Source organism: Lagopus muta, chromosome 11 (genome assembly GCF_023343835.1).
Source record: "Lagopus muta isolate bLagMut1 chromosome 11, bLagMut1 primary, whole genome shotgun sequence".
Taxonomy (NCBI): Eukaryota; Metazoa; Chordata; class Aves; order Galliformes; family Phasianidae; genus Lagopus; species Lagopus muta.
Window position 1 is genome coordinate 18,456,903 of NC_064443.1, and position 13,847 is coordinate 18,470,749.

Here is a 13,847-nt window from a genome sequence, read left to right on the forward strand (position 1 = left end):
AGAGTAAGGCCAAGGAATAACATGGCCCTGGGCTGCCCGTGGTGCATGTGGCATCTCCAGCAGTGCAGAGATTTAAGAAGAGTTTAAACACACGTTTTCCAGTGATAGTAAAGGCAGAGTTAATCTTTTCTGTGGGCAAAGAGCAGACTGGAGGACATGCTGCTCTGCACACCTTTTTGCTCTCAGGCTCCCACTGGCAGCTGGGCAAACTTGTGAAATTATATTTGACTCCTTCCAATGCCAACATCACCCAGTAAACTTTCTAACTTGTTTGCTTCAAATATATTTTTTAAAAGAAGTTCCTTTTTTTTTTTTTTGGATGAAGGAGAAATGTCGCACATGAGGCTGAGCTTCAGTGGGTGGTGATGAGTGGTTAGAAATTACCAACAGTGACCCTCTGAGGTGTCAGAGACAAAGCAGTTCCTCCTCAAGTCGACACCTGCCATCTGATAGCCGTGTTGTTCCCATGCCCCCATCAGCTCAGCACCAGCTCTTGGTGCAGGAGCTCAGTGTGGCCACTCTGTCCTCTAGACTTGGATGTTCTGGGGCTCCTGTGCAGCTGTGTGGCCCACCGAAGCCACCTGCAGTGCAACCGCAGCAGTGAGCTGCCAGTGCTTCATCCCTGCCAGAGGCCCTGGTGGTTCTGTGTCATCGCTGTGTACTGCAGGCAGAAAAGAAGAGCTCAGAAGAGACCTCTTGACCTTTCTTGTGAAAACGGCTTTTTGTGAAATGATTTCCTTTGTTGCAACCTCTGATGATTGCGTTCTGCCCTTTCAGTGTGCGTCTCCAAGAAGAGCCTGGACTCTCTCCAATTCGTGGTTAGGTTGCTTATGCACAGTTCACACTTGAACTGATAATGTCTTACACGTTGGCAAAGGAAATTCAATATTTGCTTCTGATTGTCAAGCTGCGTGTATATATATGTTAATAGGCTTCTTAACAGAGGAAAACAATTGTAATTTTATTTAAAATCATCAAGATTAAATATAGATAAGACAGCCTGAAGCTTGATTAGCTCTGCTGAAACATTTTTCATGTGTATGAATACTGTAGTGGAGCTGTTTCCACTTGGCAGTGGATTAATACTTCTGACAGCATCAAACTCCCTAGAAAGCTGCTTCCTGAGGGGGTTCTGAGGACCCTGAGGAAGACAGAAGCATCTGACATCATAAGCAAATGGACAATGTTGTGTTTGACAGCAGCCATACATTATGTTGGCTTTTGTTGTTTAAGTCCAGATTTGAGTTACAGTAATTGTCTTTGAGGCAATCTCTGGGCGAGCAAGCAATGAAGATGCTCAGAATTAACAGACTGCAAATCGATCAAGATCCATCAGCAGAAGTGGAGAGTGTTTCTTTTCTCTTTGAAGAACTGGAGTCTTTGTTCAGATGGTAATCCTGTTATACCATGCAGGAAGGCACTGTCTCCTCGTGTTTGGGGTTAGATATGCCTCAGTGATAGTCCACATTTCTACAGTCATTTCTACATCCTCGCTGCAGGTTGGTGTATTTGTGCCATGACAGGCTGGCACTGCTCTGTTGTGCTCACGTGCTGCCACTTAACATTTATTCAAACCTCTGTTAGATATCAGCCTCAGATATTAAACTCATCAACCAAGCTTTTCTGAGAAGTCTTCAAAGATTATTATTTTCCTCCTTCAGCTCATAGAGCTGACTCATCACCTGAGCACCAGAAGTGTCTGCTGAGGTCTTAATTAAGAATTCAAATGAGCCTGCCAAAACCAGGCGAAAATGCTTCCTAGTGCAGGTTGTCTGTGCCCACCCTCAAATAGCAGCTTCAAGTAAAGCCTGGCTCTTTGTGAGAAGTAATGTAGAAATCAGTGCATTATGTATTTGAAGCATTGCTACCTCTCATCTCATTGAGGCTTCACATGTACCTGGCTAATTAGATGCAACGAAGCTTGTATTCTTGCAGTGGCTGGGTGCCTTGTAGTCTTTTCTTTTGCATTCAGCTGTTCAATACATCCACTTTTAATGTGCATTTCAACTCGATATAATGAAGCGTTGTGTAACTCTTCTAACCCGCTTTTTGCTTTGGAAGAGGTGATTTCCTGAAGAGAAGTGGTGGCTGCTGTGAGCTCAGAGCTGCTGCATTCATTCAGTCAGTCAGTCATCCTTTCAGCCTCAGAGTTTGCATTTTCATCTTTTCCCTAAATCTCACCGTGAGCTTCTTTTCCTTTGCTCTCTGATATCTATACATGTTGCTTCCTTCCAAGGGAGGAAAACATGAGTTCCTTTCCTTCTTTGAGAGGATTTTGATAGATTTGTCACCACTAACTCTCAGGAGTACCCGATTTGCTGTGCAGTAAGCCTGCAGGAGCTGAGCTGGGGGTTGTGTTGGGGTGCAGAGGGAATCGAGGCCATTTCTGAGCCGTCCTTTTCGTTCTCTTGTCCATGGCTGCTTCAGGATACAGAGCCTTCTGCTTGTTGTGCCTGCTGACTCTAGCTGCAGAGATAGGTGAAATGAGAACTCTTTTTAAAGGCACTTGTGCTTATTTTTAAAATACACAGCTATGTAACAGCTCTGTGCAGCCTCATGTGTGTCCTTTGCCCACGATACAGAGGGAAGGCAGGCTGAGCTTCCACTAGATGGTTACTTTGGGGCTGTATTGGTCTATTAAATGTTTCAGCCACATGATTACACTGTGCTGTGTTTTGTCTTTTTGGGCCTTTGCAGGGTGTGCTCTGCTGGCTGCAGTGCAGGAGGAGCCTGGGGGTGGGCAGGAGCTGCCAGCAGGGAGGGCTGCGTGGCGCTGATGGGAGCGTGGTCAGGTTTTCTTCCTTCTCATCATTCTGTGTGCCTTCAGTGCAGAGTGCATTATTAGGGGAAAGAAACCTGGAGTCCTTGACCTCCGGTATTTGTGAACTTGTGATGCTGCTAAATCAATTCGTGCTGGAAAACGCTTTCCTTTTTAACACAGCCCTTTGCCTTAAACCACGACTCAGAAGCAGGAAGTACCCCAAAGATAGAGAGTAATCAAATCAGCTTGACAATAAGCAGAGGGTGCTGGTGCTGCTGATACTGTGCTTTTTGGCAAACTGCAAATCAGCTGAGTTTTGGGGGAGCTTATTTTCATATAGACATGTTTCTAAATGCTGTGTCACTAAAAAGAACGATGGTGGTTGTTTTGCAGCTCAGCCTTTCCTGTACTGGTGTGCTCGGAACATGTCCTTCTGGAGCAGTATTTCCTTTAACCTGGCCGTCCTCATGAACCTGCTGGTAGCATTTTTCTACCCATTCAAAGGAATTCGAGGAGGTACCAATATTCAACATATAAAAATATATGAACAAATAAAGTCTAGTGAGACAGATTCTGTTTGTAACACACCTGTGCATCCCTATTAATTCTAGTGAGGACAGTTGAACAGAATTAGGCTTTTTTAATTGCCTTGGATTAAGTAGTGCTGTTTTCTGACTCTTTCTTGAGGCATTTGTAAGGAAAACGTGGAGCTGTGCTTTTTCCTAGGGAAAAAAATTATCAAAGGCAGATATCCACCATTAGTTACCTGACAGTTCTACTGTGTTTTAAAATTCTGTAGTTAAGTGTTGAACTAAAAATACAAGAAATGTTATTTTTTCCTTGAGCTTGCATGTTGCTAATGTCGTTTTTGTAAAACTCTAATGGTCACATGGCATTTCTTTGCCCTGAGCAGGCAGCAGCTGGGCTTGCTATCACCTCTGTAATCAAGTATGGGTTAATGTGTGCTGGTTTGCACAACCTTGCTGTAGAAGGTCTTGAGGAAGTGGCTTTTGATCCAAGCAGGGGATTTGTGCCACAGTCTCAGAGCCAACTCAGTAAATACTTCCAGTAGGGCCCTGACTCGATTCAGCTGCTCATCCTTAGATTCAGCCTCTCCAAAGAGATGCACCCTAGCACAGGTCAGTCCATGGGTTCACATCAGCAAGAACCAGAACATTTGGAGAAATGCTCTTGTGACTGCCTCTGTCGCGTGTATCTCCTGCACAGCTGGTATGTGGATGTGACTGGACAGGAGATCTGTGCCCACAGGTAAATTAAGGACCCCAAAAGTACCACCCCATCCTGGGGAGGGGCCTGTGTCCAGGCCTTCACTTCCCCTTCTTTAACATTCATGGTGCAGCCAGAGAGGGGCCAGAGAGATGCTCATCTCTTCCACAGCACTTCCCTCTGCCTCCTTCTCCTGTCTGACTGCAGACCCCCTGAAAGCACAGCTCAGGGCCAGCAGCAGCCTGGCCATAACGGTATCAGCTGAGCTCTGCCTGTGCAGCCTGGGAGCTGCTTCACCCTTTTGGAAGCTCACCAGTTCACTGAAATGGGTTTGGCTGGAACGAGGAGCAGCTGCGTTCTCTGTCTTCAGTCTCAAAGATCACAAGTTAAAATTTAAAAGTCTGAATGGATGGCTGCTAGCAAAGTTGGTCATTAAACAAGTTTGTTGGGATTACAAGTTGCAGCAGCAGGGGTGAGGGAATCACTTGGCGTTTTGAAGCCGCCCTACCTTGCATATTTGAAATACTTTATGAGGTAAAATGTTGATGAAATCTCTTCCTCTACCAGTCACAATCAAACATCCAAGTACAAAATATCTGTATTTATTTAAGCTTTTGAAAAAATCAGACTTTTCAAAGCAAACTATTTGGGAAAAGTCAGACTCCCAAGTTGCCCAGATGTGCTGAACTGAGCGCTGCTGAGTGTAAGGCTGTAGCACAAAGTGCAAATCTTCTGACTTGAGGAGCAGGGGCAAAACTGGAGACCTGGCATGAGACAGTGATGTTGTGACAGTTCCAGAAGCATGGAGAGCTTCCCACCCAGACCTCCAGCTTACACCACCCTCCTGCCTATGGGCGGGCGATGGACACACGTGCTGTGACAGTGAGTGCTTTAGGTTAGGTCGTATGGACAGTTGGTGAGCACTGGCTTGTTGATGTTCTTTGTCAGCGTATCACATTCATGAATAAAAGCATTTTTAATGCAAGTTTTAAGAAAAAGATACCTTTCATATTCTGCATAAAGCCAGGTTAAGCGGTCTTTTGGGCTGAGTGTTTTCCATGGTTCTTTGAGAAGTGTATTTTTAGCAACGCAAGCTGATGTTATGTAAGGAGGCAGTCTCACGAGACAGCTGAAATAGAACCAGAAATAGCAAGAGATGATATAAACTGGCACAAGGTTTTGACCAAAAGCTAACAGGAGACTCAGGGTGAGTGTGTGAACCAGGGCCTGCATGTGCTTGTTGTCTTCACGCACCCATCCGTTCAGTCATCTGTAGAGCACACCAGCACAACTCCTCTCCGTTTCAATATTCAAGGTGCCTAACTAATGAACACTAAAATGAAGAATCCTACAATACTGGTGTTTATCATTTACATAATGCTTTAGTAATAAGTTTGAAATTAAACTGCTGAAGGCATTGGGCTCAGACGTCCCACTTAGCACTTTGCAATCAGCAGCGTCTGAGCATGAGAATGGCACTCCACCAAAGATAAGATAAAATGGTGTTTACTTGGCTGTTTTGTTTTTGTTTTGCTTGGTATACAAAGCATTGAATTTGTTTGTTTTTTCACTCTTCGTCCTAGGTACTTTGGAGCCCCACTTGTCAGGCTTGCTGTGGACAGCTATGCTGATTTCTCTGGCTATAGTCATTGCTCTTCCTAAGCCCCACGGCATCCGAGCCTTAATAGCTTCTACGATATTACGACTAATATTTTCAGTTGGTTTACAACCCACTTTATTTCTTCTGGGTGCATTCAATGTAAGTATCGAGCTGGGTGTTTGGAAGTCCCATTGCTCCTTATGTAAGGACTTCTTACCTGCAGATGTCAGGCCAAAAAAGCATGGAACACTAGGGCAGGGCTAGGCTGTGGGGCCACTTCCTCCTTGGTCATTGCTAGCAGGAGAACTTTGCTGCTCATGTAACCCTGGTTCCCTAAACTGGAGAGCTCTGAGGTTTCTTTTGGTGTTGTCACAGTCCAGGAGCAGCTCCCAGCCCAGCCAGCAATGTAAAGAAGTCTCTGTGACCCTGCACCACTCGGTGTTTGTTCAAACCCAGCTCTGTTCTGCACTGAGCTGCAGTATTTCCGGGTTGTGCAAGATTTACTAAACACATTTCCCAAATGTCTGCCTGCACTGTACCTGCCAGCCAAGAGCTGACACTAAGCAGTTTTGCTACAGTAATATGTGGACTGAGCGTGTAAGCAGAGCCACCAGAGAACTTCATTTGTGCTCAAACCAAGATATGTGTGGTTTCCAGGCAAGTAAGCCAAAAATGTTTCTTTAACTGAGTCAGAGGGAGCTGTGCAAAAATGCATCTTCTCAGAGCCTTGGCCTTTCTTGTGAAGTGCCCAGCTTTCAGGTGCATGGTTTAATTGTGCTCCTCATCTTCAAAGTACACCACCAAGTGTCCTGTGCTACAGGATCAGGGCCGCACTGTTAGATTTGCTGCTGCTGTTGGTAACTGTAGCATTTAGCTGTAGCTTGAAGGCACCTTCCATTCGGTGCTGGTGGCTGGTGCCACGCAGTAGGGCTGCTGTGTGTGTGATCTGAGGGAGCACTGAGTCAGTCGGGGGCACTCATTTATTGGCAAGCAGTAGGAGCTTTTGAGAGCTTCGGAAACATAAGGGCTGCTGGAGGCTAGAAAGTAATTTGATTGCAGAAAGTAAAGAGCTTAGAGGGTTTTGTGTGTTTTATTTTCAAAGGAAGGTTTACCTCTCGCATAAGGGAATGTTTTTACTTCTTTAAATCTTAGTTTTGGTGCCCTTTCATAAGCTGGAGAGTGGAGCCCACGTGCCAGTTTTATAAACGTGTTTAGTTTTGGCTCAGTCTCTGCTTTGCAGAAAACACAACACAAATCTGCTCTGATTGACACATGAACGCTATCAGGGAACAGACAGCACAGTTGTTGATATCACTGTAGCTGACTGGCCACTGCTTTGAAAAACTGCCTTTTTTCCTGCAAGCTGTATGTTATAACCAATTTATGCTTCGTCTTTCCTTAGGTTTGTAATAAAATCATTTTTCTGATGAGCTTTGTGGGTAACTGCGGAACCTTCACTAGAGGATACAAGGCAATGATCATGGACGTAGAATTCCTTTATCATCTGCTGTACCTCCTGATTTGTGCTCTGGGGCTCTTTGTACATGAATTCTTCTACAGTTTGCTGGTAGGTTTTCATTTTGCGCTCAGAATGCTTTTCTTCCTTTGTGCTTGTGAAGCCCCACCTCATGTGTATCTGGATGTCATGCGCTGCTTGCTTTCTGTTTGACTGCTGCAATGCTGTTGTGCAGCCACTCTTGAAAATGGCATGGTGGTGATTTTGGCTGTGTTCCTGGGGGAGGCCACCAGGCTCCTGCTGTAGCTCCTTGTGCTTTTTTACAGAAAAACTCAAGACTGCTTTTGTTCTCCTCAAGCAAGTTATACACGACACGTTTGAGGTTAAATTCTGTTAAAATTGGTTATTACAGTAAATATGTCTGCAATTCCAACAAAGGTATTTAGCATTTCCCTTTGTGGTGGTTAGTCATCTTCACAGGCACCAAAGGTGTACGTTCTGTAGGTTCAGGGCACTGCTTGTGACCCTGATCTCACTTCCAAGATGATAAAACAACTTCCTTTGTTTTGACTCCAAGTGATCACAACCCAGTAAAGCTTCAAGTCTTAAGGTCACATAAATTCATGCACAAGGAAAAAAAATGACTGAAAAATCTGGAAGTGGTAGCTGAACAGTGGGCATTTGTGGTGTTACTGTGCTACAAGGTACTAATATTTTAAAATATATTAATGGATAAAAAATAAGTTTATGGGCATGCAGTCTAGAAGACAGTTTCCTCCATTACTGTCAATAACAATAAGGCAGTGTCCATGTTTCTGAGTGCTTGGCTGACTGTGGAGCATCTCTGTAGCCATGGGCTTTACACAACTGAGAGGGTGCTTGACAGGTGTCTGTTTTCTCTTTGGGGTGGAATTTATTGCATGCAGTGCAGTACTTCTAAGAACAGGCAGTAAAGGATTATATCTGGAGTCGGTGGAGAAAATGTGTCACTTTTAAAGCAAACTCTAAAGCTCATTCAGAGCTCTATTTTTGTCCCTTTGTTTGATGTCTGCTACATCCTCTGGTAACCGAATTTGTTATTTTCTGTATAGCCATAGGTTCCATTTAAGAAATACCTGTCCTCTCATTGTCAGCCAGTGTAGCCACCAACCTGACCGGGCTACAATGGAGAAATGTCACAGACCCCAGAAGGGAAGTGAGAAACATAATTGATTTAAACAGCGTATTTTCTTCTCAGTGCTAATTTGGTGAAAATGTTGCTCGTTGGTGATGTGCCACCAGTGGTATCAGCAGTACATGTGAGAAACACCTTTGCCTTTGGTTGTTGTCCCAGCTCTTTGACTTGGTGTACCGGGAGGAGACCTTGCTGAATGTCATCAAGAGCGTCACCCGCAATGGGCGCTCCATCATCCTGACCGCGGTGCTCGCGCTCATCCTTGTGTACCTGTTCTCCATTGTGGGGTACCTGTTCTTCAAAGATGACTTTATCCTGGAAGTAGACAAGCTCCCCAACGAAACGTTATTGCCAGGTTGGTATTGACGACTCACTGTGACAGCAGTGAAGGTAATGGGCTTCTGTCTCCCAGGGCACGCTGAGTGTCTTCCACCTTCAGTGAGATATCCTGGTTCTCTTGCAATTTTGACAGCTTCTTTCTTACCAAATCTACTTAAATGAAAGAAACGAAATAAAACTGATTGGAGCAAATTGCCACCAAATTTACTTTGTGAATTTTTTCAACATGCTGCATCTGATGCAATATAAAGAGAGATGGGTAGAAGGAACCTCTGGAGATGGCACCAGGGCTTTTCTGAACAAATTGGACACTTTCCTCAGCATTTGCTAAAACAGTTGAGATTATCTAATTCAGATAACTCCTACTCCCTCCCCCACTTTAATTACAAGCAGGCTTTGGGTAGGCTATGATGGGAAGGCTCTACACTACAGGAATTCAACTCTACTTTGGTTTGCCAGATCTTGAATGTTTATACTGGCTGTTAATGATGGGTCTTAGTTTCAACACAACAAAAATTAATCACAGAATCACAGAAATATTCTATCTGAAATAACCCTGTGAATATAAGGGAAGCGACCTTCAAAGAGGTGAATCCTGTGAAGTAGAGGCTTCTCTGCCAAACTCTGATTTGCTCATCACTTCTATGTGTGTAGGAATCTCAATTTTTTGTTGTAGTCTAAATCCCATATCGGGCTTCCCAGTGCTGACTTTATTTTGCTTATTCTAAGTTAAAAGCTGTTGGTTTTTATTCTACCCTACAGCATGTGGTGCACAACTCAGTGGATGGGAGGCATAGAAATGAAATTGTTGGAGGAGGAGTTTGGGCTTGTTCTGATTTTCTCGCTTTTGTTTTCTCTGACATTTGTGTTATTCAGACAAGCATTATTTGACATAGCCACTGTTTTTTCTGATTATACTGCTAACCCTGTAGGAGGCCCAAACCTCACTGACCTTATTAATTCATATTTGCACCAAGCTGGAGCAATGCCTAAGATATATTACTGTGTGGCACTTTGATACTTGCAAGATGTTGAAGTGCAGGTTTTCAGTCACCTTGAAAATTCACTGTGAACTGGAAGATAATATTGCTGGAATCTTTTCAATGACTTTGCCAACTGTGGAACTAATTCAAAATAAATACACAATTGCAGTCTTTAGTTCACGGAAATAAGAAGTTTGTATTTGAATTTAAAATCACTGACTGTGTGAATCAGGAAGTGCTGCGGCCATCTAACTCTAAGGTGATATGCAGCTCTAAATCTGCTTAGTAATGCAACGCCGCGTGTGATATCCTGAGCTATCTTAATATCTGAGAGGTAACTTTGCAAAGCATGGAAAATATGGAGCCATTCTGTTTATCACTGTCTGCTTTCAGATCGCACAGAACCAGGTGAGACCATGACTGGGGAGTTTCTCTATTCAGATGTGTGCAAAGCAGGTAGCAGTGAGAACTGTTCTTCAATCATTCCTTCAGATCGTGAGTATCTGCTTTTTGAATCCTTCATTCCCATCCTGACTTTTTACCCTTTTTCCAGTTAAACACCTTAAATGTAGATTTATGTTCTTCAAAATTAAAAAAAAGAAAAAAAATCCTGACTAATTTGGGTAGGAAAGCTATTGAGAGACTAATGTGAAATAAAACCAACTTAATGCAACAGCATAAATGACGTTTGTTGCATGAAGTGTTTGAACTGGAGAAACTTGAAACTGAACCACACTTTGATAAAACATTTGATATATTCTTTAATTTTCTGCCTTATCAATTTGAAAAGGAAGTGATGCAGTTTAGGTCCTTGCAAAGTTTATTATATTAGGCTATTAAATGTGATCTCAGAGGATAATACTCTGAAATATGGAACAGAACATTGTTTATTGTCAGCATTATTTTATCTAGTTAACTAAGGAAACTGTTTTTAAGATCATGTCAGGAAGTACTCAATGGATTAAGCACACAAGGTAGTTTTGGGAGGTTTGGGGCTCAGGAAAGTGCATGTGAGATATTTCTTGTAGCATAATCACCAGCCTCAGATTGGATGCTGAAAATTCTCAGTTTTATTTTCTAGAAAATGTAATTTACTACTTAAAGATTTATGACACTGGCTGAGAAAGCCAGACAGAGTAACGTTATTTTTCTTAGAAGTGGAGCTCTTAGATGGCCAAGTGCTCCAAAGGTCAGTAATGGCCACAAGCTCATGCTCTCAAGGGGAGATGGCTCTGTTTTGCTCGAGTGTCCTCTTTAATAAACTAAGATTCAACATAGATACAAGAATAGCTTCTTTATTCAGCTTTAGCAGGAGAGCATTTTGTCTTTATGTACTTTGGCTGCAGAAAGGAAAACTCCAGAGATGTGCTTGTATGAAAAAGAATCAACCTGGTATCAGGGTTTTATGTGGCCAGAGGTATTAACGACATCCAAATCTTTGGCTGTTTCTGTACCCTCTTGGGTTTGGGATATTTTGGGCTGCTCTGGGCCATCCGAGGCTTGCTGAGGACAGGTGGGATCCACTGATGAGCATTTTCTGATGAGATGTAAGTCATGAGACTCCCAATAGGTACAGGGAGAGTGTATGAAATTTGGTTATTAATTCTAGCGCCCCTGGAACTGAAACAGTGAAGTTGGAAGCTTCAGCCAAATGGAGAGAGGGTCATAAAAAACAGCGTTACGTTTCTGTAAAATGCTGTTTCCATAAGCAGTGGTATTTTAGCCATTGGAAAAGAAGAGCTGAAGTTGCCATTTTGAGCACAGCCCAAAGGCTGTGCAATCTGTTAGGCACCAGGGGAGAGTTTAAGAGGCAACACTTTGTCCTCTGAGCTGTCAAAAAGCTATGATTCTGTATAAACAGGCATCTGGTGATCCAGAGCTATGCATAGGCAAGGAACAGAGAGATGTAACCAAGTCAAAGACGGCATTTAAAGCACAAAGGAAGACTCTGCTGGTGGGAGAAAGGAGGGCAGGCTGGAGCCAGAGTGGGAGACCTGCTGATGGTCTGCTCCCTGCGAATGCTGTGGAGGTTCTCAATGCTGGCTGGAAATCTGGCACTTTTTGCAAATGGGGATGAGAGCATAGCCAGCAAAGAATGGAGAGAATCACTTAAAACTGATCTTCTTGCCTTCTGTGCGTGTCTTTGCTTGCTGTGTTAACAGAGCTGATTGCTGAAGAAATGGAGGAAGAGAATAAAGAGCATACGTGTGAGACGTTACTGATGTGCATTGTTACTGTACTGAGTCATGGGCTCAGGAGTGGGGGTGGAGTAGGTGATGTGCTCAGGAAACCATCCAAAGAGGTAAATTATCACTGAATGGGGGTGGAAGAGTGATAACCATGTAGGGCTGGGGATCTGGTTCTGCTGGGGAAAACGCATTTACACTCTTGAAACAGATGTAGGAGACATCACAAACTAGAAGGAACCACGCTTTCTCTCTGTGTAATGCAGTTAAATCTCAGTTGTATTAAATTAAGCAGCAGCCAGTTCAAATAAGCTTTTAACTTTTGTCTTAGTAAATGAGACCTTTTTCAGCATGAGGGCTGTTTAGAATGAGGCCCAAATGAACAGGTGTAGCCAACAGTCTGTGCTTCAGGAGTTCAGGAATTGAAGAAGTGAGAGAGGTACAGGCTAGAGAAAGAGTAACGTAGCAGAATAAAGCTGCAGTGCTAGTTGCTACCTTACTGTTGGCATGAGTTTCTGTGGGGAGCATTGCTGGAAAGGTAAGATATGTAAAACAGGGAATGGGATGAGAGGAGGGAACTGAGATGAGACTTTGGGCAAGGAAGGAACTTCTTAGGAGCCATCCTTGCAGAGCAAAGACCTTCATACCCAGAGCAGCCCACAGGGCTACTAGCAGGATGGTGCTTACTGGAGTCTCAGGCTCTCTTCCCTTTGGTCATTCTCCAAGACCATGTTGGAGACCAGGGGGCCAATCTTGGTTGGAGTGAATGCTTTGCACCTTGCAGCCAGGGAAAAATGGGACCTCTTCAGCCACATTTTTACCCTCTGTCTGCTTTGTTCATGAGATAACAGAAGTACATGGTCTGCAATTTCAAAGTGTTCTTTAATATTTAGCCTTGTTTTCAGCTTAAAATGATTTGAAAACTCAATAATTCATAGCCAAAGTTTGGCGCTAATCTGGCTAGGATGGCTCTGAAAATGGGGGTTAGGTAATGCATGTGATGTGAGTGGTGGTAAGTCCAATTCTAGTTCCATTCAAAGCTACGAATTGGTAAGATAAATGAATACTATTCCATTTCAGTGAAAGTTTGTAATTAACACTGGTACACTATTGGTGTATAACCAGATTAAATGCAGATACAATTGGAATCAGTTTGCAGGGTGAGGAGGGCAAACTTCAGCGTGTGAGAGAATAGCACAGGCTTGGACAAAGCAAGCAGAAGGAGCAGCCTGGTAGTGATTGCATCCTCAGCTGACTAATTTGGCTTTTCTCTGTAATCTTGCACTTTAGTTTCACTTAATGCTTTGAATTCTAAGGTATCATTGGAGAGCATCAGAAATGGAGACTGAAGGGAGGGGTTGTGGGGCAGCATGCTCTTGCTGCTGAACTGCCAGAAATGTATTGTAAGGGTTAGCTGCACACGTATTTGGGTTGTTAATAATTAAAATACGTATCTTGCAGGAACCTCTCTTTGCTGCTAGAGTGATATATGATCTGTTGTTCTTCTTCATGGTCATCATTATTGTCCTTAACCTGATTTTTGGTGTGATCATTGATACTTTTGCTGATTTAAGGAGTGAAAAACAGAAGAAAGAAGAGATTTTAAAAACAACTTGCTTTATTTGTGGTAAGTGTGGAAACGCACCTAACGCAGAGTTACTCTGTCAAAGTCAGAGGTAGTAATTCCAGACTTGTTTGCAGCTGATTTTGTTCCCACCTTTCATTCCCTGATCAGTTGGTGCTCTTGGGTTCCATGTGCATAGCAAACAACTCGACAGGAGGAAGGAATAGGAAATGTAGTCTAACAACAGTCCTAAACTGTTTGGTTTTTTTTTCCCCTCAAATCTTCAGTTCCTGCCTCTCCTTTGCTTCAGACATGTTTTGGGGGGTGCATTGTGATGAGAAGGGTCTATGAAAGTTTCTCACATCATTAGATTTGGAGTTAAGCTGCTGAGGCCAGTGCAGGTAACTGGCAGGGCAGTGCCTGGGCTGCATGACGAGCAGATCAACAGAAATAATTTGGAATTTTGCTGCAAAGCACATGCTGCATGTTGCCTGCAAACAGTGGATGCTTTCTGAAATGCAACGGACTGCATACAAGGTGGCTACCATTTTTTAGCC

General features: G+C 43.4%; 1 protein-coding gene across 1 annotated transcript in view; it reads left to right on the forward strand.

Annotated features, from left to right (window-relative positions):
* Nucleotides 1-13,847, forward strand: part of ITPR1 (inositol 1,4,5-trisphosphate receptor type 1) — a 149,443-nt gene that overhangs the window by 118,123 nt on the left and 17,473 nt on the right. The window contains exons 52-58 of the mRNA XM_048957818.1: nt 3,155-3,277; nt 5,572-5,747; nt 6,991-7,155; nt 8,378-8,573; nt 9,934-10,035; nt 11,703-11,842; nt 13,188-13,353. Of these exons, the coding sequence (XP_048813775.1) occupies nt 3,155-3,277; nt 5,572-5,747; nt 6,991-7,155; nt 8,378-8,573; nt 9,934-10,035; nt 11,703-11,842; nt 13,188-13,353 (1,068 nt within the window). The remainder of the gene's footprint in view (nt 1-3,154; nt 3,278-5,571; nt 5,748-6,990; nt 7,156-8,377; nt 8,574-9,933; nt 10,036-11,702; nt 11,843-13,187; nt 13,354-13,847) is intronic.